This window comes from Sinohyriopsis cumingii, chromosome 9, assembly GCF_028554795.1.
Source record: "Sinohyriopsis cumingii isolate HCF-2022 chromosome 9, ASM2855479v2, whole genome shotgun sequence".
NCBI classification, from domain to species: Eukaryota; Metazoa; Mollusca; class Bivalvia; order Unionida; family Unionidae; genus Sinohyriopsis; species Sinohyriopsis cumingii.
In genome coordinates, this window is record NC_142969.1 from 12,913,878 (window position 1) to 12,937,856 (window position 23,979).

The window sequence follows — 23,979 nt, forward strand, 5'->3', positions numbered from 1 at the left end:
AATGAGTTATGTCCCTTTACACATTTTGCTAAGCCTTTCAAAGTTAAAATTCCACAAAAGTTAAATATGGAAAATGACAATATAAGAAACAACAACTTATCTTTGTAACAGTAGGTTCTTGTTTTTGTATTGGGTTTAATGCCATTTCTCAGTGCAAGATAGGCTATATATAGTGGTCAGTATAACTGATAAAGGAAGAACTCTGAAAAACCCCAGTAAGAACCAACCAGCTAATGGCAAGATTTCTCACATACCCACATTGGCAGAGCCAGAGACTCAAACCCAAACAGAGAGGTAAGATGGCAGTGATCAGTAAAGGCGAGTACTTTAGACAGCTTGGCCATAGTAAAAAAGTAGACAGCATGCCATATGCTTTTGAGATAAAATATTTCCAAGCCAAATACATGTTGCCATATAATATTACTACAAAGCAAATGAAGGACAGAATTGGTGAGATGAATACATTCATCAGGACAAAATGACAAAGGCTGGAAAATACATAGATGCCAATATTAACACACTGAGCACTTGGAGAACAAGCAACTCAAGTCCAATCTATTTTAGTCTGTTTTCTCACCTGGGAATGTAAGGTGGCTTGTTGCTGAAAGGATCACGGGCAGTCAAAGGCTGACCACTGGAATCTCTATAGAAGGCATACAAACCAGCAGTGAAACCCTGTTAAGTAAAAAGTAGTGTTTTATGGAGTATGGTGTCTCACTTGTCAATATCTTGTATATCACTCAGCTTTAAAAGCAGGTAAGAAAAGAACTGTCATATCTGGGTACAAACTTTAGATAAGTAAAATATTTCCCTGAAAGTTTCTATTGAACACAGCAACTTAGGAATGGATACAAGACTTAAACATATTTAAATTTTCCAATCTACTGCAGGTTACAGGTCTGAGCCAGACTTTTCTGTTTGACTTTTGTCTTGGTTTGTTCACCATAGTCATCTGCTCTGCAGGCATTTTTATTACTTGTACAATCTTAAAATTACATAGGTGTAAAGAAATAAATTATCCATCATTCCATATAACTAGGAAACTCAGCTGCTTTTACATATGCAAATGGCTGAAAGTTCCCTGAATATGTTATTTATATTACATGTTTTCATGGAGGTTATGATAATCTGGCACCATGCCAAGAACTTTTGGGGGATATATTAAATACATCATTATTTCCGAACAATCCAAAATTTGGGAATAACAGTATTAGGAGAATGGTGGGAAAAATGGATAGGCTGAGCAAAGTGACCAGTACAATAGGGATAGATCACATGATGGATTTGGTCCACTTTCATAGAAACGATAATTTAGCAAGTTGGAAGTTTATTGATTGGCTGGAAATCTGCATAAGATTAAAAGAAAATGAAAAAAAACCACCTTGGTCATTTTTATTTTTCTCCACAGTTGTGATTTTGTAAAAATCAGACCATGGCATATACTGGTTGAACCAGTGATAGTGTGCTTGTCAACGTTTTGGAGTTGCAAACATGGGAACACAGTACAAAGTCGGATCTTCATATTTTCTTTCATTACAGCCAGGTGGTCTTAGTATTGGGATGGTCATTAGGTGGAATTTTATTGATACTACATGAATTTCAAAAACAATAATTATATAATCCTAGTATTTATTTATGATGACTCAGATTTACATTGTCAAATTTGATTTAAGATCAGTAAACTAAATCTGTATAGCAGAAAAAAACATCTCTAAAAAACTGAAATCACACTGAAGAATATCATGTACATTTCTTACCAAGGAATGTAGTATTTCATGCTTCAGCACGGATAGAAGAGTCTCATACTCATGTCGGTTTGTGGAGATGGCATTTGGACATAGACTGAAGTATCCTGCTACTGGTCTGAAATGGAAAAAAAAGTTTAATAAGATCTACACATTAAACGCCAGAATTTTGCTGCAGCAGAAAGCACCATAAACTGCCTGGAATTTATATTCCAGTAGAATGATGGGATGCTCCTTGTCATAAAATCATGTGAAATATTTTTTTCCCTTTTTGGCATGAAATTTTTATTTACTGCATACAGAGTTACGAGTCCAACTGGAAACAGCACAGACCCAGATCTGCCATCACATCTGTGTCTATGCAGTTTGTAAGTAGCAATCAGTAGAACAAACGGCGTTGACCCTGATCAACTGTTGCATTAAGCTGGTGAATGACACACGGTACTAATGGTATGTAAAAATGGGAACCAGCCTGGAAATGGGTGAATATAAAATAGAGTATATATGGGTTAGGCTGAAAAAGGATTGGTTAATAATGTAAGTTATGTTGTAAGAAAAAAGAATCTTTTGAGAGCTTGTCCTAGTTGTAAGTGGAAAAAAAAACAGACACATTGTTTTATTGATGGAATTTCAGTCCTTTAACAGTCTTGAGTTTGGAACACTCTTTACTAAAATTAGCACCAGACTCTTTGATGCGGAATAGAAAGTACATGTTTCAAACGCATGCAGGTCCAGAAATGCAGCAGCTCATATCCTTTCCTCTACACAGAAGCCAACATCCAGGTTTCATTTATACTGATAAATGTAGGTTTGATCATGAGCACTCAAAATTTTTTAATATCATAGTCTTTGCATAGGTTTATTATGGAAACTGAATTAGTACCATGAGTCCTGAAAGCTTTGTTACTCATTTTACAAAAACAATACAATTTTACAAAGACAGTACAGTTTCAGTGTTCAATCTAGAAAGAATTAGAGGGTCAACCCCACCACCCTTTTGGCAAAATATCCACTACTCTGCATCCACTGTGCCCTCCTTGCCCCTTCATTACACCAGTCAGTCTCCTCAATCTGCAAAATTAGCACCCTAAACATTTTAAAGTCATTTTCCATATAAGTCAAAAGTTGATGTTTTTCATACTTTAATCACCTGCTTATCTGAATGAAAACTATATTCTAATCAGATTAACCCAAGTGGCAGGTGTATGTTATCACCAGAGCTCAACTATCAAAGGAATTATTGCTAATAATCCAGCTTGGAAGCATCCACCTTATTCAAGTTCACAATACAAAGATAATGTCACTAATTCATTTGGCCACATTAAATAATATGCAACAAAGCCTAAATATTCAAATTTTTCATAAAACCCCCAAAATACAACTTTAACCTTACTATTTCAAAACATTTGTCTGAGGGATGAACACCTTTGGAACAACCAAGCTAAATGAAAAATGCCAACTTTCCCAGTTAGAGAACCATAAAAATTGCAAAGCACAATCATTCCATAGTATCCTTTGTAGCAAATAACAGCTGTTTATTAAATATTCCAAATTGTTTGAGATGACTGTTTATTACAGGTGTCCACAGAAATTTAATCCCAAAGTTAGTTGTTTTAATTAGTAGTCCCAGTAACAAGCATGTATCATCAGGTAATTCTCTGTCTTACAAGGTCACTACACTTTTTCAATATGTTAGTAACTTTCTTCATTAAAGACTGCTATAGAATATACATGACATAAAAGCAAATAAAATGTATCTTTCTAAATATTCATTATTTCTAAGCGTCATTTAGATTTACACTGTATCACAGGTCGAAAGTAAATTATAGGTAATTCATGCTTCCTGTACAAAAACCAATAGCTCAGTGACTCGTATGTAACAATGTTCATTTGGAAAAGTATGTGACCATGTTAAAGACAAGGAATATTCATGAAAATTTCCATCCAATCAGAAAATTGAATGACAGTTCAGAATTAGAACTAAAATATCACAAGCCATGCTGGAGATATTCTGATGTAAATTTAACGATCCATCGAGCATTTGATCTTCGAAGTATATAAATATTCTTCACATACAATTAGATTCCGCACATTGTAATCTTTAATTCAATATATACAACATCTATTGCAAAGAAAATTAAAAGTGCTGGACTTTGCTTCAAACTTTAAGGTAATATTTTGAGTTTATCAACTTCACAAATGCCTAGTACAGATGCCATCTTGAATACTTGACAGTATTTGTAAACATTGCTAACCAGTAGTCTAAACACATATCAATCAAAACCATCTTGTTATGACTTATGGCCAAAAAATATGATGATCTAAGTCTTAGTGCTGCATTTATTCATTAAAAATGCAGTCTTGATCAAAGAGAATTTTGTAAATTAAATCTAAGTGTTGTATTTATTCATTAAAAATGCAGTCTTGATCAAAGACAATTTTGTAAATTAAATCTAAGTATTGTATTTATTCATTATAAATGCAGTCTTGATCAATGACAATTTTGCAAATTAAATCTAAGTGTTGTATTTATTCATTATAAATGCAGTCTTGATCAATGACAATTTTGTAAATTAAATCTAAGTGTTGTATTTATTCATTATAAATGCAGTCTTGATCAATGATAATTTTGCAAATTAAATCTAAGTGTTGTATTTATTCATTATAAATGCAGTCTTGATCAATGACAATTTTGCAAATTAAATCTAAGTGTTGTATTTATTCATTATAAATGCAGTCTTGATCAATGACAATTTTGCAAATTAAATCTAAGTGTTGTATTTATTCTTTATAAATGCAGTCTTGATCAATGACAATTTTGCAAATTAAATCTAAGTGTTGTATTTATTCATTATAAATGCAGTCTTGATCAATGACAATTTTGCAAATTAAATCTAAGTGTTGTATTTATTCATTATAAATGCAGTCTTGATCAATGACAATTTTGCAAATTAAATCTAAGTGTTGTATTTATTCATTATAAATGCAGTCTTGATCAATGACAATTTTGTAAATTAAATCTAAGTGTTGTATTTATTCATTATAAATGTAGTCTTGATCAATGACAATTTTACAAATTAAATCTAAGTGTTGTATTTATTTATTATAAATGCAGTCTTGATCAATGACAATTTTGCAAATTAAATCTGAGTGTTGTATTTATTCATTATAAATGCAGTCTTGATCAATGACAATTTTGCAAATTAAATCTAAGTGTTGTATTTATTCATTATAAATGGAGTCTTGATCAATGACAATTTTGCAAATTAAATCTAAGTGTTGTATTTATTCATTATAAATGCAGTCTTGATCAATGACAATTTTGCAAATTAAATCTAAGTGTTGTATTTATTCATTATAAATGCAGTCTTGATCAATGACAATTTTGCAAATTAAATCTAAGTGTTGTATTTATTCATTATAAATGCAGTCTTGATCAATGACAATTTTGCAAATTAAATCTAAGTGTTGTATTTATTCATTATAAATGCAGTCTTGATCAATGACAATTTTGTAAATTAAATCTAAGTGTTGTATTTATTCATTATAAATGCAGTCTTGATCAATGACAATTTTGCAAATTAAATCTGAGTGTTGTATTTATTCATTATAAATGTAGTCTTGATCAATGACAATTTTGATCAATGACAATTTTGCAAATTAAATCTGAGTGTTGTATTTATTCATTATAAATGCAGTCTTGATCAATGACAATTTTGCAAATTAAATGTAAGTGTTGTATTTATTCATTATAAATGCAGTCTTGATCAATGACAATTTTGTAAATTAAATCTAAGTGTTGTATTTATTCATTATAAATGCAGTCTTGATCAATGACAATTTTGCAAATTAAATCTATGTGGGACAATTGTGCAAATTCATCAAGATACAACCATTCCTCATAACCATTCAAAATTGCTGTTATCAGATTTCATATTATCATTAAAATCTAATCAACTGCTATTTCATTATTATTACATTACAGTAAACATTTAAAAATATTATAATGATTATGAATTGTGAAGTACCGAGTGAAATTCAATAATTTAATTTCAAAATTCATTTATCTTTTTTTTTTCACTTGTAGCAAACAGATGTTAAAACTACAAAAATGATCATAATGTAATTAATTCTGATTAAAAATAAAAATTACACAAACTCATTGTATTTTTAATAAAAAGTTACGTATAATTGTTGTTCCTTATTTTAGACTGATGTCTATGGAAGCTATTCTCGATAAACAGATACTCCAAGTGCTTCTGACCTTTTGGGATTCAGAATGTATTATCCTGGCGTCTTCTACCAGAAATATGACATGACAAAAGAAAAAAATATTGAACAACAACAATAAACAAAATCCTATATCCAAGCTGTACTAGAAATTAAAACTTTTCTTGACAAGTCTAACAGAGCTGCTAGTGAACTTACTAAAGTTTAAAAGTTAACAGAATGAATGAAAAATCTTTGGCAACAAAATTCACCAAATCATGGCAACAAAGTTCACCAAACTGTGCAAACAGAGAATCAAGTTAGGCCATAAAAAAATTGTAGACTTTAATAAATATATCAAACCAGTTTGAGCCACCAAAACAGACCAATGAAGAAGACCTGAAAGAATCTTTAAGTAAAAAATCCCTCAGTCTGAACTGTGAAAACTAAAAAGAAAGCAGAAACTAACTGGTATTAATATGTGAACAAGATGAAAAACTGAAATTGTAGATAGCAGAATTTTGGATGTTGCTGTAAAAGTCAATACAAGAGATTAAATAGCAAAGAACAACCTTGGTTCTGGTAGAGATATCTGGATACTTTATGGTTCTAGGAGATAACTGGATACTATATGGTTCTAGTAGAGATAAATGGATACTATATGGTTCTAGTAGAGATAAATGGATACTATATGGTTCTAGTAGAGATAAATGGATACTTTAAACTCTTTTGAATCAGCTTCTAAATCTTAAAGCAATAGACAGGGTTTACTATTTTGATCCAATAAGAAAGAATGAACCAATATGCACTATTCTAATTAAGATGGTTTACAATTTTATATTTATTACATGCTTAGTCTGGCTGTTGTTGTTGTTGTAGGGTTTAACACCATTTTTCAGCACACGAAAGGCTATACATGGCGGCCAGTATTAATGGTGGAGGAAGAACCCAAGAAAACCCTGGAAAGAACCACCGACCCATGAGAAGCTACTGGCACATGCTTAGTCTGGGAAAACAATGGTGAAAAGATGAAAATTTGTGGACATCTGATACATGTAAAATGTAGCAAGTACACAGGGAGAATTGTGTTTACAATACAAGCAATTTAATGAGCATTACAAGTACTAGAATAGGAAATGATCTGTTATTGTATTGATACAGTGTATTTGGCCTAGGTCTGTTTCTTTAGAGGCAGGTGCTCCAGATGCAATATATCAAAATAAAATTAGTAAAAGTCCAGAAGAAATACTCAGTCGATGATGCGTCTATGGTAGTTATTAAAGTGTTGATGTGTCAAGTCTTTTGTTGAAACACAGTATTATAATTCCAGGTTTGAATATACTATAAATTCCAGTTAATGTCTCAATCAAAGAATTTTATCAGAATTTTTCTATTTCCAGAGAAAATGATCACTTTAATTCAATAATTTGAACCACAAAAAAAGGATTCCAGCCCAAAATTACTGATCACAACATATAATACAATTTGACTGCGCTAAGACTTTTAAAGCATATATGACCAAGTCCTCACAATTACAAGATTATATGGTTCTCTACTTGACCTCAGGCCACAATTAGCATTTTCCCCCCCAAAAAACATTACCTAATGGAAAATAACCTTCTAGAAAGATCCTGATGTTTGCAAAATCAAAACCATAACCTGTATAATTCACTTAGGAAAGTCCAAAACCCTGACCCAAATAAGCATATTTACCTCTTCTATTAATAATGATCCTGATATTAAGCCCATACAATTCGAGAATAATTTAGATATGTATTAGTTTTTTTTAAAACATAAAATGAAATAAAAAAGTCAATTAGCTCATGCAGAAATGAACTCAATTTTGGACAAGGTGAAGTGCAGCATACCATATTACATTACAGTATCATGTATTAAAATAATTCTTTTATATATAAAAACAAACAATTAAATCAAATATACATAGCATTAGAAAGTAACCAGTCCAATATACCCAGTGCAAGTTGTCCACTTGCTCAGATTTATCTGTCCATTTGCCAGCTTTCTTTTCTTTCCTCATAAATTCTACCTGACATTATAACTTGAATAGAAAATAATGCAAATTTTGATTTTGAAATCATGAATATCAAGATGAACAAGGACTTGCAAAAACGTGTCCTTACAGTAACAAGTTTACTTTACTTTCTCCCTTCCCTAAGAAGTTTCTGACTGGAAGACCAAGTTTGTTACTACCGACAGTAATACTACGATATTGGGTAAAAGAAAATGTATAGTGTGGCACAGACATGGAGGTACCCAACAACCTGCAAAATGAAAATAATGAAAGGACTCGCACTTTTTAACAATTTCTATCAAATATCAATTTCAGGTACCCTCTGTGGGGATTTTTGCTTTAGATCTTGATTTGGATAAAAAATCAAAGCGAGAATTACATTTTCTTAAGCAAAATGCTTAAGCTGAAAATTCTGTGCAATTTTTGAAATATTTTTCCAATTAAGATTGGGACCAATTCTTCTTATCACTGGGATTAACTTCCCTAACTTTTACTACAGTGCAACCTGCCTTTTGCTGAAACCTAGAGATAGCCGATACCTGCTCATAAAAGACATACAGGGAACTCCTATATCCTTTTTACAGTAGACACTTATCTAGTGTGTCCAGTCCTTTTGGTCAAAGTTGTATATAACAGAAATCATGACAACAGATGCAGATTCCAACAGACAATTTAAAGGACACTTTCATTATCTCCGTTAACTGAACTTTATACAGAGGTTTTGCTGAACAACAAGATTTTTGGACTTTTCTGACTTGAATCTGCCAGGTGTTGTACATAAATTTAAACACCAAGTTTGATCAAGTATTGGCCATAGTCTTCAAATAAGTCGTAAACTTAGAGTTGGTTGTCAGACAACTCCTCAATGGTTCCTAGAAAAACCTGAAGCTTACCTTTAAATGGTGTCTGTCAGTAACAAATGTTTTTGTAACCCTATATCAGGGCTGGTTTTACATGTAACAAAATGAGAAGCTGAACATTGCCATAAATAATTCACATCTGGAGACTGATGCAATATTCACCTGTCCAGAGCAGCCTCCAACTGACAGTGGGCTGCATATGCAATGGTCTGGTCCATGAAACATCTCTGTGTGGACAATGTAGCGACATACAGGACAAAGTCTGCATCAGACACACCCTTCCCTGCATTGTTGATCATGCTGAAGCCTGTAGAGCTGTTCACATATTGACAATTCTGTAAAAAATTGATCATATAGATTTAAAGTGTCAGAAGCTTTATTTTAGAAAGTTATTTTCTTCTTGGCAGACTTTACTAATTTACTAAGACAACATTTGGTACCTTTTTCCCCCCAGCCTTGTTATTATCTTTTAAATTAATCAGCTCAGTGCTAAAAGTACAAAACTAAGTCATTGCATTAAGAAAATGTTTGTAAAAGATGACAGATCCGATGGAAAAGTGGACAATAAAAGTCAACAGTAATTTATCCAATGGCAGGTTAATGATAAGAAGGCAGATTTTTCTTATTAGTGAGCACTGATGGTAGGCTGGAAACCATTGCTTGCAAGACAAGCTTTTACAGTAATGCATATGATCTGCAGAATGGTCCAGCTGGAAAAAACCTTGGATTTTAGTTGTACATGTCCAGTACCTCAAGGATTACCCTGGAACTTCCAGATAATGCACATTCCTAACAATAAAATAAAAAAAAAAATAATTAAAAAGATGTTTTTTTCCCAATACAAATTAATGAAAAAATATATAATCGATATTTCTGAATGAATTCTACATTCCGCGAAAATAACACTTCTGTATAGTGAAGAATGAATTCTAACCCTATGTACAACATTTCCGTGGTTTCAAATAAAACTGCTGTACATGTCATTATGAGTTTCTTCACTGAATGTACAAGTGCCTTGTCCATGTATAGACCCAAGTCAGAACACATTACTAAAGCTGCGCTCATTATGCCTATTACATGTTATTTGTTCACTTTTTAAAACATTTTGTTGAACGTATTAAAATCAATACATCTTGTTTTCCTATTTAAAGACTTGTAATGGTGTACCATAAAATGGTGAATGATATCGGGAAGTTATTTTAGGAAAAGACATCATATATGGGGCATCCCATTTATTTGATAGCACTATTTGCATTTTGAATCTTACATTCAAATGAAATCTGTTTGGTTGTTTTTATGTTGTTGTTGTTGTTGTTATCTAGGGTTTAACGCCATTTTTCAGCACAAGATAGGCTATACATGGCGGCCAGTATAACTGGTGGAGGAAGAACCCTGGAAAACCCAGGGAAGAACCACCGACCCACGAGATGGCTGTTTTTAACAGCACTGGCTGTATCAAACCAAGGAAATGGGGAAAAAAGTGCCTTTTCCAATGATGCATCATAGCAAATGACCCAGGCTGGCCAGGGAAGATGCTGTGCATGCAACCCTAGCACTATAAGCCCAATGCTGTACCAACTGAGCTATTTTTGTTTCCAAATTGAGAAATAATTTCTGTTAAAATATATGTTATGTTCAGAAAAACAATTTATGGTACATGTAGCTGCCCAATGAGTTCATGTGATAGCTAGTCCATATGCCCTACACATGGGTTACTGATCCAGTTCATCCTGCATTCACAGATGCTGACCAACAATATTTGGAAAAGCACTGGTTATGGTAACACACCCAGATTAGCAATTATTTTACCATCCATAGCTGCCCAGTTTGTATCTGCATAGAGAATTGCAGATACTGGCATGTGAACTGACATGCTTTGTTGTTATTATTAATTAAATTTACTTTGGAGCTGTTCCATTTAAATATACATGGTACCCAGGAAAGGCACTTAATAAAAAATTATATGCCAGGGTACTCTAATTACTCAAAGAGTTAGAAGACAATGATACAATTCTGAACAACATCAATTGATAACTATTCCACATTAAAAGCAGCTTCACAGGGTCCCAAGAATAGTTGAACAGAACAACCTCAATCAACATTCAAAAAGTCATCTAGCCCCCATAATGTGGATGTTTTCTGTTTTCTTCTCCTGGCCCTGGGTTTGACATCAACTGAAAGCCAAATCAGTCCAGATGACTCAGGCTGTGTTTTCTTGGACTTCTGTGGAATTGAGACTGGGTATCTGCAGTTTTCAGAGTACCCAATAAACAACATTTGCACTCTTGATGATGCCGTCATATGATAAAATGCAGTTCTGTTAGACCTTAGACTCCCTATACAAGACCTGTTGAACTCTATTTAAACCTAGGACACTGACCTGTAAATGATCTTCTGGAATCTGAATATCCCCACATGTTGTGACAGGGTGACAGCCGTCAACACAATATCGCTGACCATCTTTGTAGGTAACATTGTCATTTCTGCACTTCCTGAAAGACAGCATACATCATTCTAAATCTAATGAATGTTTTAAAGTTTCCCAAAAATAATTTTTGGTGTTAGACTCAAGATCAGCAAGTTAAGGATCAACATCAGAGAAGAAATCTGAGACTAGGTCACAAAATGCTAAGCCTTTCTTATTCAACTCTTCGGAGGCCCCAAGTGGCCGAGTGGTTTAAAGCACTCACCATTCCAGATCACTCACCTCACCTCTCTCTAAGCAAGCTTGAGTCTTGGCTAATGTGGGTACATCTGAGAAAGCTTGGCAATAGTACGAGTGTACACACACAAGAAAACGCATTAATGTGAATCAGACATACTTGGTACAAGTGTACACACACTAGGAAATGCATTAATGTGAATCAGACATACTTTGTACAAGTGTACACACACAAGGAAATGCATTAAAGTGGATCAGATACTTGGTATGAGTGTACGCACACTAGAAAATGCATTAATGTGAATCAGACATACTTGGTACGAGTGTACACACACTAGGAAATGCATTAATGTGAATCAAACATACTTGGTATGAGTGTACACACACTAGGAAATGCACTAATGTCAATTAGACATACTTGGCATGAGTGTACACACACTAGGAAATGCATTAATGTGAATCAGACATCCTTGGTATGAGTGTACACACTAGGAAATGCATTAATGTGAATTAGACATACTTGGTATGAGTGTACACACCCTAGGAAATGCATTAATGTGAATCAGACATACTTGGTATGAGTGTACACACACTAGAAAATGCATTAATGTGAATTAGACATACTTGGTATGAGTGTACACACACTAGGAAATGCATTAATGTGAATCAGACATACTTGGTATATGTGTAGACACTAGGAAATGCATTAATGTGAATCAGGCATACTTGGTATAAGTGTACTCTCTAGGAAATGCATTAATGTGAATTAGACATACTTGGTACGAGTGTACACACGCTAGGAAATGCATTAATGTGAACCAAACATACTTGGTATGAGTGTACACACACTATGAAATGCATTAAAGTGGATCAGACATATTTGGTATGAGTATATACTCTAGGAAATGCATTAATGTGAATCAAACATACTTGGCATGAGTGTACACTCACTTGGAAATGCATTAATGTGAATCATACTTATTGTGAGTGTGTATATACTAGGAATTACATTAACATGGATCACACATACTTGATGTGTATGTATATACACTAGGAAATATATTAATGTGTATCAGACATACTGATGTGTGAGTGTTGTTACGTATGCTTAAACTGTATTGTTTTTTTTATATTCAAGATATGCAATGGATAATTTTATTTTGGATGTGACTTTGTCGAAAAAAAGTTCATCTTCTACCTGACCTGAATTGTTGATTTTGGTTTTGTAAACATATTTATCTCAATCTGTCTAGATCAAAGGAAATTCCCCATGAATTTTTGTCTAACTCATTTTATATTATAATTTAAGTAACAGACCTTCTAATTATAACCAAATTTATCTTGAAAACATTGGGAACATTTCATAATGAAATTTTCCATTACATAATAGGTACATTTTCCATTACGTAATAGGTACATTTTCCATTATGTAATAGGTACATTTTCCATTAGGTAATAGGTACATTTTCCATTACATAATAGGTACATTTTCCATTAGGTAATAGTTCTTTTTAAGAAAATGATAATTATGACAAGAGGTCCAGTAGAGGACTATATAATCTTGGTCATCAAGAAATTATTTATTCATCCTTTAAGATCTGAGCAGAATCAGTTGTATTATTGTTGTGTCCATCATTTCATTTAGGCTGGAATTTTCAAAAACTTTATTTAAGTTATTTGTCTTGGGAAATACAAAGTGCTGAAAATAACATTCATGGAAATAGAGACTTGAATTTACAGTGAAATTCAAATAAAGATATATTCTTGGATTGTATTATTATGAAATCAACAAAAGATCACTGACACATTACTATGACACAGGCCACACAGGCATATCAAAACTTCCACCAATGGATTCACTATTTTGGAATACCACTCGTTTCTTCAGAACGTCAATCATTAAGACTCGTGTTAGAAATTCTATGATTATATGGAATTTATTTTTGTAATATTGTAAGTTCTTTTAAATGTTTCACTTTGTATTCTAGGTAAATTAATCATTTGTTGAATTTTACAAAGCTTCTTGCTTCTCCCTCTTTTCTGTCACTAATTCTAGGATCATAGAGCAGTGCCGCATGTGGCCCGCTGGCTGAATTTAATAGTTCCGCTAGAACTCGTGCAATTTTTTTACATTATGTGAAAAATGTCAATGGCCTACTTTCATAGCATATCTTCTTAACCAGGTAAACAATTATGAATAATTTTTATAGTCATTGCTTTTAAGTTTTCTGCTGCGGCCCTTAGCTTCAAAACAAATTTGTCAGTGGTCCATGGTGTCAAAAAGGTTGGACAGCACTGTCATAGAGCATAATAGTGTGAATACACTTGGAAAATACATTAATGAGAATCAGACATACTTGTTATGAATGTGCATATATTAGTTAACTCTTCTAAACAACCTCAGTGTTTCCCATTAGTTTGTGCAGAGACCCCAAACATTTCTAATCCAACTCCGTTTGTATACCAAGGGGATTTCTGACGCAGCTTTGTGCCCCTAGGGGAAACACTGCAGCTGTACAATATAAAATGTTCTCCTATTATCCAGTATAAAACATGTTGGAAAATCCACTTTACATAAATTAAGATACACGCTGAAAATCCACTTTACATAACAGTTACATGTTGAAATCCACTTACATAAAATTAGTTACATGTTGAAATCCACTGTATATAACATAGTTACATGTTGAAAATCCACTTTACATAAAAATAGTTACATGTTGAGTCAACGTTACATAACTGTTAAATGCTTCTGGAAGTGCTTAAAGATTTTAACAGGCATAAATTCTAAATAAAATAAAATCTTCACTTTGTTTGAAATGAGAATAGTAGTTTTGTCCAAACCTGTTAAGTCTGATTGGAACTCTTGTAGCTCTAACCTTTAGCGTGTCCTCCCAATAAGCAATGGCTTTCAAAACCTTGCTCTGAAAGTAATTTGTACTTCTGTCAATACTATCGTAATTATGTAAAGTATATTTTTATACACATTTTAAGATCAGATTACAAACAATATAATGTTGATTACGTGGAGTAAAAAAAACCTCATCCAATGTCTGGAAATGAGAAAACAAAACACATAAGCTGTCATTTTTTTAGTGTTTGTATACACTTATCTCACATATAACCTGTGTTTCTCAAGACTGCATTTATGTGTCACTGGAGCAGAGATTTGATGTGACCAATATCAGTCCATGCATTTTCTGTGACACATTCATGATCTCATTAGAGGCTATACAGTGTTAACTGATAAACAAGCACTAATTACCTGCGAGTTTGTGATAATGAAATGTCAAAAACCCACACACACTATGCAGTGTAACTGATAAACAAGCACTTTATCTGCACACTAATTACCTGCGAGTTTGTGATAATGCATTGTCAAAAAAACATACACACCATGCAGTGTAACTGATAAACAAGCACTTAACTGCACACTAATTACCTGCGAGTTTGTGATAATGCAATGTCAAAAAACCCACACACACGATGCAGTGCAACTGATAAACAAGCACTTAACTGCACACTAATTACCTGTGAGTTTGTGATAATGCAATGTCAAAAAACCCACACACGCTATGCAGTGTAACTGATAAACAAGCACTTTATCTGCACACTAATTACCTGCGAGTTTGTGATAATGCATTGTCAAAAAAACATACACACCATGCAGTGTAACTGATAAACAAGCACTTAACTGCACACTAATTACCTGCGAGTTTGTGATAATGCAATGTCAAAAAACCCACACACACACGATGCAGTGTAACTGATAAACAAGCACTTAACTGCACACTAATTACCTGTGAGTTTGTGATAATGCAATGTCAAAAAACCCACACACGCTATGCAGTGTAACTGATAAACAAGCACTTTATCTGCACACTAATTACCTGCGAGTTTGTGATAATGCAATGTCAAAAAACCCACACACACTATGCAGTGTAACTAATAAACAAGCACTTTATTTGCACACTAATTACCTGTGAGTTTGTGATAATGCGATGTCAAAAAACCCACACACGCTATGCAGTGTAACTGATAAACAAGCACTTTATCTGCACACTAATTACCTGCGAGTTTGTGATAGTGCATTGTCAAAAAAACACACACACCATGCACTGTAACTGATAAACAAGCACTTTATCTGCACACTAATTACCTGCGAGTTTGTGATAATGCAATGTCAAAAAACCCACACACGCTATGCAGTGTAACTGATAAAGAAGCACTTTATCTGCACACTAATTACCTGTGAGTTTGTGATAATGCAATGTCAAAAAACCCACACATGCTATGCAGTGTAACTGATAAACAAGCACTTTATCTGCACACTAATTACCTGTGAGTTTGTGATAATGCAATGTCAAAAACACACACACACTATGCAGTGTAACTGATAAACAAGCACTTTATCTGCACACTAATTACCTGTGAGTTTGTGATAATGCGATGTCAAAAAACCCCCACACACACCACTCTGCTTAAGACACACACAGGCAAAGATTTCACACGAAACCATTAAATTGATTTTCCCCCAAATCTTACATTTTAGGAGTCCCATTTGACTTCCATATATTCCACCCCTCAATTTAATTTTGACCCCAATTTTATAGGGGGCTCACTTTTACCTGCAGAAACTCCAGGCTAAAGAAAACACTATAAGACAAGAAAATAGTTGCAATTATTTTCCCATTTCTTTTACTTTGTAGTAATTGTTCATTAACAAAGCATCAGTAAACTTTGTGTATAATGTAATAAAGATTCTGGATTTTTGTTGTGTATTTGGAATAGAGACCTGGGATGCATCTTTAGATTGACTGGGAACAAAATTTCAAGGAGTAACTCAAAAATAGCAATTTAATATACATATACTAGGACACGGCCCCATATTCTGCCCTAAGTATCCATAAAAAATCGACCCACATTATGCTACGTGCTAAAAACGTCACAATTTATCTTTACTTGTACAAGCTTCCGGAGTGCTGATGGAAGATTGTTAACACTCTGGTCTAAATGAAGATAAATTCTCAATTTTTGGTCGACACTTCTCTTGCGGATCACATGAGCAGGTTCCAGTTGTACGTCATGGATCATCTGAAAAAATCAAGCTGGCGTATTAAGGTTACCTGAAATTTGGAAATGATGTTGAAACTTTTAATAATATTTAAAGTGTTTGACGAAGAAAATGAAAAAAGCATTTCAAAACTAAGAAAAGACATAAGATAACAAAAGTGATATGTGAAATACATATTGATCAAATAGTTATAAAACAAGAATTTTTCGTCAATGTATGATGAAAGAAAGGACAATGTTCAGATCTTATCAGTTGATAAAGCATGAAGGTACCTTTTTCATGTTATAGATGTAATATCTGGCCAGAAGAAAACAAAAATCCTAAGGTTGCTCATATATTCCATCTGCACTTTTATCTCCCAACTGCATTGTCTTTGCACTTGGCACAATATCTATGTTCACTTTATTTTAAATCCAGTAGGTCACATCATTCCATAGCCTGTTTATCGCATCACATTCCCAAAACACTTGGAGCACTGTTTATGGTAAATTTTTACAAAAAGTATTTTATATTTATCAGTACCAGCCAAATGTCAAAGCTTTTGATACGTAAACAGATAAACATACAGAAATAATGTATACGCAAGTTCTGACTCGTGTCTAACAGATGATCTTATTTCAGTGAATACAGTCAGTCGTATTTACCATATGAACTTATAAGTGGAATCCAACGGATCTGCACTGACCCAGCCCTACCAATGCAATAAAAGATCAGGTTCTGTGCAGTCTGTTATAAGTAATCAGTAGAATAAACATCAACCCTGATCTGCCACTGCATAACGCAACTGGTTTGAGGTCCAGGATGTTTGCATTATTTGCACAATGCAACAGATCAGGGTCTATCTTGTTTGCCAATATAATTAAAGTCAGATCTCCACTGTCTTACATGAAGATCTACAGTGACTGCTTACAGGTCATGTTTTGGTAGCCTATGTTATTACCGTAATCGCTAATTTTATCAACCAATCAGATGAAGTCTTGCATCTTTGCGTTTGTAGACTATGCAGTGTGGATAAAAAGCATGAATGTGTACCGAATGAATAGGTTTGGTTCACTTTCAGATTTTTGAAAGCTGCATTTCCACTGTCTGAATTCAAAGGTCACCAGAACATGACCCTTAAGCATTCGTCACCAGATCTTCACGTATGACAGCAGAGATCTGGTGAAAACCTCCACGTCAAAATGACATTCCATTCAAGAGTAGCGAGAACTAGAATTAGGGTGTGAATATGAAACAACGTGTAACAGATGGATGGCATGTATATATTGTGGTTTAATGGAACATCAACACAATTAAGAATTACCCAAAAGATTTAGGTAAATAAAACTTCCAAAATAAACGTAATCATGAAATACTAGGTAAATGGCAAAAACATCCACATGCTGATATCAATAAATTTTATGACTGAATTAAGGATAAACTTGAATTTTCATCTCTGCTAAACGTGGGATTGTTTATTGCTAAGTATTGTAAAAACTTAATCACTTTAGTACCGCAACCCATGAAGACAGTAGAAGTTAATAATCGTACTACTGGGTTCATTTTACAACTGGATAATACAAACTGATCCCTAATTCAGCTAAGGTGAAAACTATTATTCAGAAAGTCATTAAGTTTATGGACTTTTTCACCAGTAATGACCATTTTGTATGTTTAAATAATTCTTTAGAGATATTTAATGTCTCTTCAAAAATGTCATCACATTCTTGGAGATTAATAATGAATGATTTTAATTTTCTGTCAAAATGGTGTACCAGTATATAGTGGTAAAGAAAGTCATTCACCAGAGTGAATGAGACCTCATCGTAAGACAAATAATGGCACCTCATGTCGTGCCCCCCCCCCCATAGTTACATTCTGTATTAGTCTATACTAATAAATGCACATGTATATTTTTAAAACCACCATACTATCATTGTGGTACATATGAAAACCAAACAGAACTGTACACATATATATAATTCAAAAATTTAAAACCAGCAAGAATCCAATGTAGGTATAATTGTGGAATGATGTGTAATATTTTTCAATTTGTATTTGTGTGTTTATACCCATATGCCTAATAGTACTATTCTATAACATCATAAAGGTGCAATAATAAAAAAACTCCTTTCAAGACACTTATGGTTTTGACATAAATACATAAATTGTTTCGGTCAGTCAGATCTTGCCCATTGTATTCTGGACTGGTCAGCATGTTCTGGAATGGTATTTTGGTTTTGAAATTTAGTATATTTGTCAACAAGTTACATCCTACCTTGAAAAATGACAAGAACTTAGTCCAAATAAAATGGACAACTACCACCTTATCTGCGTTTACCAACTGGTCAGTAGCATGATCCTCATTATTTTCATTGCCACAAGGTACGAGTGAAAATCCATTGCATTCCTTTATCACCCATGGCCGCCTGAGTTGAGATATCCTTGTTTTAAATGAGTACACAAACAAAACTACAGATTCAACAAAACCAAGTTCTCCATAGGATACTGAAAGCTGCAGACCATGAATTCTTTCCTGAAGAAAAGTTGGCATTCCAGTTCTAAAAACAGAAGTTCCAATAATGATGCCTTTTTCCAATACAATAATTCAGAACATTGTTCGAGCATTGTTGTGTCACCATTATAAAATGGAATCAGACTGATGATGCTCATTCATTGTGAAATACTTACTACAGCCTTTTGTCTCAGTACAACTATGTGATTGTCTCAGTACAACTATGTGATGAGAAACTATGCTCACCAGCTGGGTTGTTTGATTCAAATCAGATGATATCCATTACATATGTTGAACAGAATATTTTACAGCAATGTAAAAATAGTGTCACAGTTACTATTTTTTAAAAATAAAAGTGCTTCTCAAAAAGCTTTTTTTGTGCCAAATTTAGGAAGGATATCCACTAGGTGGGAAATAATGCATCAATACATCAATGCATCGATACTTTTGCTGTAACAATACACATATCGATACAACAGATGGAGAACAAATAAAAAATGAAACTTACCGTATGCAAGTTATTAGTTTGCCTTGTTTTTCTTTAAATTTAGAATTGATCTAAATCAGTCACAGGCACCCATTATTATTAGTAAAACTGAAAAAGACTATCAAGAACATGCACTCATCATAAACCAATTAACACAAAGTGACATGGTTTGTAATCTTCTACCTCCGCCAAATCCATGCTAATTAGCCTAACCCAGCTGTATGTTCAGTATATAATATACATTCCAAATGTGTTCCTCATCAATAATTAAGTACTTTACTCATCATGTAATAACCATTTTTCCATGAAGTTTCTACACTGAATTTTATCTGGTCGATTTGAAAACAATGCTAACAGCATGTCACACTGTGAAATGTTACACTGAATTCTCATTGGTGGTTATTGCTAGTGCTGGTCCAGATTAAACAATAACCACCAATCAGAAATCAATGTAGTTTATCCCTGAGTGACAAACAGGAAGTATGGCATAACAACAGAGAAACTTCATACAAAAGTCATTAACTGATATGCTTTCGGGGTGTGGGATTGCATGAATCGTACAAAAACTGTACAAAATTGTGCACTTGGAAAACATGATGCATGTTAATTACTGCAAATTAGCTTAAAGTCCTGTATATGAAAATGTGACAGGCAAAGTATACAAGTTTTATATAACCTTTCTTGTCACAACATCTGAAACTGGTAATAAGATGTTTTCAAAGCACCCATGCCATGTAAATGAAAGGGCCTGGTGGCTATGGTGAGTTAAATGGAGCCACGATTAAATGGCTGTAAACACCAAATAAAACTCATAACCAACATATAGTCTGTTTGAAATTAAGTTTATCTTGCCTTCGATAATAATTGCATATAAATATATAACTACACATCTGTAATCTGCATACTGGAAATGCAACCAGTAAACATCATACATAAAAGGACACCACCTACCTTCGAAAGATGGAAAAATCACGGTCATACATGTATTGATATGTAAAGTATCGCAGGCAGTGTACCTAGTCTTACATATGAGACCTCGATGTTGATATTCATGTTTTGGGCGTGAAAACAAAAACAACTTGTGCTGTCTTACATTGTAGGACTACCCGTGTATCTTTTCACCCCTAATATTTACAATAACTTGTACTGTCTTACACTGTATGACTACCCGTGTATCGTTTCACCCCTAATATTTACAATAACTTGTGCTGTCTTACATTGTAGGACTACCCGTGTATCGTTTCACCCCTAATATTTACATTGTAGGACTACCCGTGTATCGTTTCACCCCTAATATTTACAATAACTTGTGCTGTCTTACATTGTAGGACTACCCGTGTATCTTTTCACCCCTAATATTTACAATAACTTGTGCTGTCTTACATTGTAGGACTACCCGTGTATCGTTTCACCCCTAATATTTACAATAACTTGTGCTGTCTTACATTGTAGGACTACCCGTGTATCGTTTCACCCCTAATATTTACAATAACTTGTGCTGTCTTACATTGTAGGACTACCCGTGTATCGTTTCACCCCTAATATTTACATTGTAGGACTACCGTGTATCGTTTCACCCCTAATATTTACAATAACTTGTGCTGTCTTACATTGTAGGACTACCCGTGTATCTTTTCACCCCTAATATTTACAATAACTTGTGCTGTCTTACATTGTAGGACTACCCATGTATCTTTTCACCCCTAATATTTACAATAACTTGTGCTGTCTTACATTGTAGGACTACCCGTGTATCGTTTCACCCCTAATATTTACATTGTAGGACTACCGTGTATCGTTTCACCCCTAATATTTACATTGTAGGACTACCCGTGTATCGTTTCACCCCTAATATTTACATTGTAGGACTACCCGTGTATCGTTTCACCCCTAATATTTACATTGTAGGACTACCATGTATCGTTTCACCCCTAATATTTACATTGTAGGACTACCGTGTATCGTTTCACCCTTAATATTTACATTGTAGGACTACCGTGTATCGTTTCACCCCTAATATTTACATTGTAGGACTACCGTGTATCGTTTCACCCCTAATATTTACAATAACTTGTGCTGTCTTACATTGTAGGACTACCCGTGTATCGTTTCACCCCTAATATTTACAATAACTTGTGCTGTCTTACATTGTAGGACTACCCGTGTATCGTTTCACCCCTAATATTTACATTGTAGGACTACCGTGTATCGTTTCACCCCTAATATTTACAATAACTTGTGCTGTCTTACATTGTAGGACTACTCGTGTATCTTTTCACCCCTAATATTTACAATAACTTGTGCTGTCTTACATTGTAGGACTACCCGTGTATCTTTTCACCCCTAATATTTACAATAACTTGTGCTGTCTTACATTGTAGAACTACCCGTGTATCGTTTCACCCCTAATATTTACAATGTAGGACTACCGTGTATCGTTTCACCCCTAATATTTACATTGTAGGACTACCCGTGTATCGTTTCACCCCTAATATTTACATTGTAGGACTACCCGTGTATCGTTTCACCCCTAATATTTACATTGTAGGACTACCCGTGTATCGTTTCACCCCTAATATTTACATTGTAGGACTACCGTGTATCGTTTCACCCCTAATATTTACATTGTAGGACTACCGTGTATCATTTCACCCCATATATTTACATTGTAGGACTACCGTGTATCGTTTCACCCCTAATATTTACAATAACTTGTGCTGTCTTACATTGTAGGACTACCCGTGTATCGTTTCACCCCTAATATTTACATTGTAGGACTACCCGTGTATCGTTTCACCCCTAATATTTACATTGTAGGACTACCGTGTATCGTTTCACCCCTAATATTTACATTGTAGGACTACCGTGTATCGTTTCACCCCATATATTTACATTGTAGGACTACCGTGTATCGTTTCACCCCTAATATTTACAATAACTTGTGCTGTCTTACATTGTAGGACTACCCGTGTATCGTTTCACCCCTAATATTTACATTGTAGGACTACCGTGTATCGTTTCACCCCTAATATTTACAATAACTTGTGCTGTCTTACATTGTAGGACTACCCATGTATCTTTTCACCCCTAATATTTACAATAACTTGTGCTGTCTTACATTGTAGGACTACCCGTGTATCTTTTCACCCCTAATATTTACAATAACTTGTGCTGTCTTACATTGTAGAACTACCCGTGTATCGTTTCACCCCTAATATTTACAATGTAGGACTACCGTGTATCGTTTCACCCCTAATATTTACATTGTAGGACTACCCGTGTATCGTTTCACCCCATATATTTACATTGTAGGACTACTCGTGTATCGTTTCACCCCTAATATTTACATTGTAGGACTACCCGTGTATCGTTTCACCCCTAATATTTACATTGTAGGACTACCGTGTATCGTTTCACCCCTAATATTTACATTGTAGGACTACCGTGTATCGTTTCACCCCTAATATTTTACATCAATAAAAAAAATGGTCCATGTCATGATAAAAAGTAACTGAAATCAAACATTTGGTATTTACTAAGTTTACATAAAAATTCCCTTTATACAACAAAAAAAAAAACACAAAAAAATCCCATGATAACTAATCGTACAATGGAAGACATAGCACATGTTATTTTTGTTTTAGTGCTATGTCCCTGACGCCCACAACATAAATATCTGCCTAGAGGTCTTACATGTAGGGCTACCTTGATGCCATATACCTCGTTTTCCTTCGGTATCCTGTGATTACATGTACGCAGATGAGGTAACACATGTGGGTGGTTTCCATTAACATGCACCAAGTCATGATTCAAAATGAACAATGCGCATAATTTAATCCAAAAGACTACTTCAGGTGCCATTCAATCTCGATTTTTGTGTTACTTAAATTCTTTTGGAGTCCAAGTCTGGTTCAAGCGCATCTTAGCCCTACCAAAACTGAAAATGGTTTAGAAAACCGCATATTCTCATGGCCGTCTACTTTTATGTCAAAACCGCAAGAGCGTTTTTAACACTGCTCTGCTGATTACATAACACTGGATAGCTATTAGCATTCAATGTACATAAATTAGGCTCTGACATCTTTGCTTCACGTGCTGCGTGAGTTGTTTTCATGTAATCACACACGATTTTCGTATACCGTGGCAGTAAAGATTCTCAGCTTGTTTATTGGTTAATATTTCATGACCTAAAAGGTTAGATAGGTCTAAAATAGCTGCGAAGTACTTTCAATTTAATACGTTGGGCGGCCAAGAATGCTAGAACATTTTGTTGATATAAAAATATATGTCATATTCTTTACATTGCAAGAGGACGCAATTAAATAAATTGTACACAGCTGTAATGTATGTACGGCGTTTTCTGTGCTTTCCCCGGCATTATTTGCACTTAAAAAAAAAAAAAAATTCTCTAAATTT

General features: G+C 34.0%; 1 protein-coding gene across 2 annotated transcripts in view; it reads right to left on the minus strand.

The window, feature by feature from the left end:
- Window positions 1-23,702, minus strand: part of LOC149791283 (leishmanolysin-like peptidase) — an 86,048-nt gene extending 62,346 nt beyond the window's left edge. For both annotated transcript variants that reach the window (XM_089969800.1, XM_089969799.1), the window contains exons 1-7: window positions 23,284-23,702; window positions 16,471-16,602; window positions 14,353-14,432; window positions 11,227-11,338; window positions 9,009-9,181; window positions 1,758-1,863; window positions 578-675 (exon numbers count right to left, since the gene is read on the minus strand). In XM_089969800.1, the coding sequence (XP_089825926.1) occupies window positions 578-675; window positions 1,758-1,863; window positions 9,009-9,181; window positions 11,227-11,338; window positions 14,353-14,432; window positions 16,471-16,602; window positions 23,284-23,424 (842 nt within the window). In that variant the 5' untranslated portion in view covers window positions 23,425-23,702. The remainder of the gene's footprint in view (window positions 1-577; window positions 676-1,757; window positions 1,864-9,008; window positions 9,182-11,226; window positions 11,339-14,352; window positions 14,433-16,470; window positions 16,603-23,283) is intronic.
- Between the last annotated feature and the right edge of the window lie 277 nt (window positions 23,703-23,979).